The sequence below is a fragment of the Miniopterus schreibersii genome (genome assembly GCF_964146895.1).
Source record: "Miniopterus schreibersii genome assembly, chromosome: 3".
Classification (NCBI taxonomy): domain Eukaryota; kingdom Metazoa; phylum Chordata; class Mammalia; order Chiroptera; family Miniopteridae; genus Miniopterus; species Miniopterus schreibersii.
In genome coordinates this window covers 78803009-78809479 of record NC_138103.1, presented here as the reverse complement: position 1 = coordinate 78809479, position 6471 = coordinate 78803009, and the positions used below count along the sequence as shown (strand labels likewise).

The following is a 6471-nucleotide window of genomic DNA, read 5'->3' as shown; positions in this document are numbered from 1 at the left end:
CTAAAATCGAACTCATTTCGGTCCTGAGAAAGGCTTGTCCCAAATACATGCGTAAGAGTTGTTAAGAACCAAACTGCCAACAAGAAACTGCCCTGGTAACAACATCACACATTCAACCGCCAGAAGACTGAGAAGCACCCACCTTCCGGGTGGAAACCCTCGGAAGGGCCTCTCCTCCCGAAGCCGCGGGCACCTGGGCCCCGCCAGGCTTCCAGGACTCAGGACACTCCCAGCCACACACAGCAGCAGAAGCAGCGGCATCGTTTCATTTAGTTTATTAGACAAAAATATATGATTTAGACAAGTTCGCTGACGCGCTATTTACAATCTGAAATCACTCTATATACAGAAAGGAAAAAAAAAAAAAAAAAGACACAAGCACGTGGGGGCATTTACCGAACTGATAATCAACCAGAGCGCGGTGACAGCCACCAGAGACCAGCGGCCGCGGAGGCCGGCCAGCTGCCCGGACGCGAGCCCGGCCCGACGAGCCCCTTTCTGCAGAAAGCGATGGATGGGAGTCGTTGACGTCGTTGCCATGTTTGTTCTTTACACCAGTCTGAAATATTTGTCTTAATTCCTCCCTCATCCCCTCCCTCCCGAACTCCTCCCCCCTCCCCCCGCAAAACTAAAAGACCCTGAATCAGGCGGACGGGAGGGCTGCTAGGATCCGCGGCGTTCCCTCCTGCGGGGCCAGCGAGCTGCGGGGAAAACACAGCGAGACAAAAAGGCAAAGGCACTGTCAGGATGGACGCGGGGACGGCGTCGCGGTTCAGCTGGCCCAGCGCCCGGTGGAGGGGGTCGCCTGCCCCGAGCTGCTCCCGGCTCCGGAGAAGCCTGGGTGGACCCAGCTGGCCCGGCCCCCTGGGCCCCCTGGGTGGGCACCGTCCCTTCCGCGCCAGCTGCTCGCCCCCACCGGCAGCCGGCCCGGCTCCCTCCCCTAACCAGTGGTAAAAGTAAAGGGCACTCACTTGTCGCGCACCGGCTGGAAGGGCGACTTTAACTGCTGCGGCGAGTCGGGCCTGGGGACAACGTCTCTCTCTGCGAGGGAGATGGAGAGACAGGGTCAGGGCTGGGAGACCGGCTGGGGGAAGGGTGCGGGTCGAGGGGCTCAGGCCTCCTCCCCACCTCCCTCCCTCCCTCCCACCGCTGGGGCTGGGTCTCCAAGAGAAGCCTCCCCTCCCCTCTCCACGGGCGCGGGGCGCAGCGCAGCTGTTAGAGAGCCCGAGGGCTTGGCCTGGCTCCCCGAATAGGAGCGGGGGTTACTGCTCAGCCAGGCTCCGCGGCCCCTGCCTCTCTCCCTCCCGGGCCGGTGCCCCACTCCCCCACGATCCGCCCGGGCTCAGGTTTCCTGGCCCAGGACGGGGAGCACGGCCCCAGGGCCCTACCTGGGAGCGCGGGGCTGTTACGGGCCGAGGCCTTGTCGCCGTGAAGCATCCCCGAGGCCACGGCGAGGGGCGGTGGGGGCGGTGGGGGCGGCGCGGGCAGGTGCGGGCCGTGGGGCGCGGCGTGGGGCGTGCCGACACCCAGAAAGGAGCGCATGTTGAGCAGCGAGCCCTGCGCCAGGAAGGCCCCGTTGGTCCAGTTGGAGAACTTGCCGATGTGGCAGGTGTACAGTCCGTGGCTGGGCAGGAAGGCGGGGTGTTGCAGCGGCGCGCCCGCAGGGGGCCCGTGCGCGCCCGCAGGGCCTGCGGGAGGCGGCGAGGCCTTGGGCGCGCCGTCGGGGCTGGTGGCCGTCTCCGCCAGCGACCAGATCTTGGGCTTGCTGTGCTGTGAGCCCTGCAGGCCGCCCGCCGCCGCGCCCGGGCTCAGCAGGCGCGTGCTGCCCGGCTCCGCAGCCTCCTTGGCCAGGCCTAGGGGCGAGTCTTGGGTCTTGAGGGCGTCGGCGGCCGCCAGCGGGGACCCCTGGTCCCGGGCGAGGGCGGCGGGCACTGCGGGAGCCCGAGGCGCCTCGGCCTTGTCCTCGTCGTCCTCGTTGCTCTGGTCGCCGTCGTGCTCGTCGATTTTGTCGATGTCGATGCTCTCCAGATCGATCTCCTCATCGTCCTCGGCTTTCTCGGGGTCGCCCTCCGTGTCGCTTCCGAAAAGCGCGCCGTCCTCCTGGTCCTTGCTGCGTGCGCCCCAGGTCACCTTGTTCTCCTTCTTGAGGCGCCGGCGCGCGTTGGCGAACCAGGTGGAGACCTGCGTGAGGGTCATCTTGGTGATGATGGCCAGCATGATCTTCTCGCCCTTGGTGGGGTAGGGGTTCTTGCGGTGCTCGTTGAGCCAGGCCTTGAGCGTGCTGGTGCTCTCGCGCGTGGCGTTCTTGGGCCGCCCGGGATCCCCGTACTGGAACTGGCCATAGGGGTAGTAGGCCGGAGCCGTGTGGGCAGCGAAGGTGGCAGGGTGCACCCCGGGGTTGTCCTTCAGTTCATACTGTGAGCCCTGTGGCCACGCGGCCCAGCGAGGGAGGCGAGAGAGAGTGGGGGTGGAGAAAGAGAGAAGAGAAAGATCAGTTCCCAGAATTCAGGGGAAAGCCCGGGGCAGCTGCTCCTGTCTGCTCCAGAGCAAAAGGCCCCAAGTCACCACCCGAGGTAGAAGGGGGTGGAGGGAGGCAGGCTGACCTGCCTCCAGGAGCTGCCCCGCAACCCAGCTTGGAGAGCTTTTCGGTCACTCAAGAAAAGTTCTAGAATTCTGGCCTCTGGTCCCGGGAAGGCCACAACGATTGCCCCGCACCCCTAGAATTTCCCCAGACCGCTCTCTGTCCCTCACCCCCACCACAACTCCTGAAGCCAGGTTTCCAAGTTTACCTCACACTGGCTGCAGGGGAAAACCTTTTATCTAGGCCGATAAAACAGCTCCTCCAAACTTGAGGAACCCAGAGCCTAACCCATCCCCACCTTCCAACCCTGAGGGGGTCAAACAAAATAAACCGTTCGGATTTTCTCTGGGCACCAAACAGCCAGCAATTTAAAATGAAAGCACAGCTCCTTTTAGCTTCCAGGTTAATCTGCATATAATGGCTTGCCCACAATTAAAGGTCTGTAGCGGTGACAGGTAATTTGAAATTTTAATCCTGGCCATCACAGACAACAATAACAAAAACACCATTTGTTTTTTTAAAACACAAAAGAAGGGCTTATCCGGTAAAATATTAACGCGAGGGCCTCCACGCCAGCCGGGAGGCGCGGAACCGGTTTCCAGGGCCTCCTCTCCTACTCTGTCTCTGAAGTTTGACTTTGATCTGCAGTGAGCAGCACAAACTGTGTGAAGGCATTTAGAGGCCCTGATTTATTTGCAATCAATATTCTTTTTATCATCGGTAGTAAAACACAGCGAGTCAAATTATCCCATCAGGTTTTTTGGTAAATAACATTTTATCTTTCTAACAACCTCATTAGGCCCCATTATTACCATAAATTGCCCAGACAGATATTCACTCACAATTTTATCTTTTGACTTCCAAGGAAGCCCAGGCCTAGCGTCTGAGTTTTGGGGTTTAGGCTTCCTTTCCAAGAACCTACAGGAGCCCAGGAGGCCACACACACATCTTGAGGGGGGATTTCTCTACAGTACCCCCTTAATGAAAAACCAAGCCTCTGCCTTCCCCATGGCACGAAACGCAAGCAGGTTCTCAACGCAGAGCTCCCTTCTCCCCCACAAACACAAGAGGAGGGGGGGTCCTAAAGGGCACACATTTGCATTCAAAATTTCTGTAAAAACTTAGAATCCTCCTCGTACAATCATCCAGCTGCTATTCGCAGAAGAGGGTTCCAGACTCTGAGAAAGTTGTAAAGAGCAGAACATTTCTTTGAGCAATTAGTTCGGGGGTCCACGCCACAGAGAAAAGGTTCCCCTGGCCAGATTTCGTTTTTGCCTAATCTTTACAAAATGTACTCTGCACTTTGCTAACGCTTTTGCTTGTGAGGCTAAAGAAGACGCTGCGGCCCCTTCTCTGCTGGGAATTCTTTTTGAAAGGATACCTTGTAAATCTCTCATCGCTGGCTCGGCGTCGGCCGCCAGAACAAAATGGGAGCTGATCTTTTTCGATAGCATGCGATCTGAAAGGCAGCTGGGGCCGCTTTCAGAGAAACGGGCTTTCCTTCCAAAAGTCCTAGAAAAAGTTACAGGAAAACCCACCGCTTTGCTCGCGGAAGGCTGGCGGGTATTTCTTTTCCTCTCTTCTTCTTCGGGGAGTGGGGAGGCCTGGGGAGAGGGGTGCCCGAAAACTGCGCTACCCCGCCCGCAGCAGCTCGAGAAGGGGCTGCTTCCCCGGCCCCCGCGCCCCGCACGCACGGCACCAGCCGCCCAAGTTTCAGCCCGACCTCGCATCAGACCAAGGAAAACGGATCGTGGGGATCAACAGACCGGCCCGTGCCCCGCCGAGCCCCCGCCCCCACATCTGACACCCACTGGGACCGAAGACTCAGAGGACACCATTTATTTTAAGCCCAGGGACACTGTTTCCTTTAATCTTCCATTATGTAACCAGGGAAGAAAAGTGTTTTTCTTTTGGTGCAAATGAAATGAAAACTTTGGCAAGTTACGAAAGTCAAAGCAAACACCATTTCAGACGCCAAAAGATATTTCAACTTAACGTTTCCCCTAAATCTCAATTTTGCACACACACAATTCGGAGACCCCCTCGGGCCCGCCCGTCCCATAGCCATTGTTACGTGGATTTTGACAGCAGCTACCAGGCTTTAAACTCGGGCGCGACTGCGTGAGTTCTGCCAGAGAAGAAACCGCGTCTCGGCCGCCCAGCCCACGGCGCGGCTGGAGGGGACCCCCGGAAAAGCGGGCCGGGCTGGCGGAGCCTCGCCGCCCGCCCCGGCGCCCGCCCCGGGCGGGGCACCGCGCGGGCTGGGCCGCAACCTCGGCGTGGGCCGCGCGCCCCGGGCCTGCGCCTGCGGCCTCGCTGCTGCCGCCCAGACCCCCTTGGTGGCCGGGCCTCCCGTCCGTCCGCCCGCGATGGCGGGGCCGTGGCCCGCCGGCCCCTGCCCGTGCCTAGGCCCCCGCTGCCTCGAACCCGCGGGCAGGGCGGCCGGCGCTCCCCGCCCCGGCCGGCGCCGCCCGCCGCCGCTCTCCCTCCCTCCCTCCCTCCCTCCCTCCCGCGCCGCGCCGCCCGATCCCCCCGGCCCGGGCCGCGGGGCCGGAGGGGAGAGGCCGCCGGGCGAGAGGCGCGCAGCCGCGGGCGCACTCACCATCTGCGAGAAGAGGCTGAGGTCCGCGGCGTAGGGCAGGAAGGCGCTGTAGTTGGGCGCGCCCGCGTAAGGTCCGGCCGCCGCGTACATGCCCAGCACCGAGGTGACCGCCGCGGCCCCGGCGCCCGCGCCCAGCTCCGCCGCCCCCGGCCGGCCCGACGAGGCGGCAGCGGCGGCCGCCGCGGCCGCGGCCAGCACGCCCGGGCGCTCTCCGCCGTAGGCGCCGGGCCCCGCGGCGCTCAGGTACTGCGGGTAGCCCAGCTGCGGGAAGGACATGTCCGCGGACTCGGCGGCGGCGGCGGCGGGCAGTATTAGAGGGCGGGGGAGGGCGGAGGGGGCTGGGGCGCGCGCGGCGGGGGAGCGGAGCGGGCGGCGGGCCGGGCGCGCTCGGACCGACCCGGCGGCGGGGGCCGGCGGCTGCTCCTCGGCCCGGTGCTCGGCGGCGCCCGGCTCCCGGCTGCGCCCGACTCTGCGATCCCGCGCCGACTGCGGCGGCCGCCCTCCGCTCGGCGGCGGGGCTTTCAGACACAATTTGAAGTTGATGCTTTGATTGGCATCCCCCTGAGCGCTGGCCCCGCCCCCGGCTCCCCTCCCGTCCCCTCCCAGCCTCGCGCCCGCCCTCGCCGGCCGCTCCCTCCCCTCCCGGCGAGCACGTGGTGCCCCGCGCCGGCCCGGCCACCTCCGCCCGCCTGGGGCACGCCGGCGGCGGGGCGGTGGGTGCGGGCCCGGCGGCCGCGGGCTCTTTCCCGACCGGCCCCCGCGGCTGTTTGACAACCTGTCGACACCGGTTTACAGCTGTCGGACACTGGGGTTTGCTGTTTCGCAGCCTAGGTGTGTCTGCTGTTTCACAAAAACATCTCGGCTCCTGCTTTTCCACCGTAGGGGCCGGCCGGGGCTCGGCGACCGCCGGCGGAGCGCGGCCTCTCCTGCGAGGTCGGGGCTGCCTTCGCTTCCCTGGACGTCTCCAGCAGAAGGGCACCCAGGCGCCCGCGGTGCCCCGCAACACCGGCGCGGCACGGCACCCGCGCGCCCCGGCGTCCCGGGGGCCCCCACTAGGCATTAAGTCATCTGGCAGTGACCGACCTTGCTGTAGTTGGAGAGGCGGGAAGGGGCCCAGCTCTGCAGGCTTTCTCTGTTGTGGAAACTTTGAGAAAGGGAACCCTAGCTGAGAGGGCACTTGCAGGGGGAAGCAGAGGCTGGCTATGGCCCTGGGGTCTTGGGGGCTGGACGCCTTTCTTTACAGAAACTGCATCAAAGCAGCGGGAGGGAAACATTCCATGTGCCCAAC

At 63.5% G+C, this 6471-nt stretch overlaps 1 protein-coding gene across 1 annotated transcript; it reads right to left on the bottom strand.

Annotated features, from left to right (window-relative positions):
• Nucleotides 1–258: 258 nt before the first annotated feature.
• IRX1 (iroquois homeobox 1) lies at nt 259–5459 on the bottom strand (the record flags this gene model as incomplete). The annotated part of the gene is made up of 4 exons (XM_081133263.1): nt 259–701; nt 972–1041; nt 1389–2424; nt 5184–5459. The coding sequence occupies 4 exons, from the start codon at nt 5457–5459 to the stop codon at nt 644–646; spliced, it is 1440 nt and encodes a 479-aa protein (XP_080989389.1). The 3' UTR covers nt 259–643.
• Between the last annotated feature and the right edge of the window lie 1012 nt (nt 5460–6471).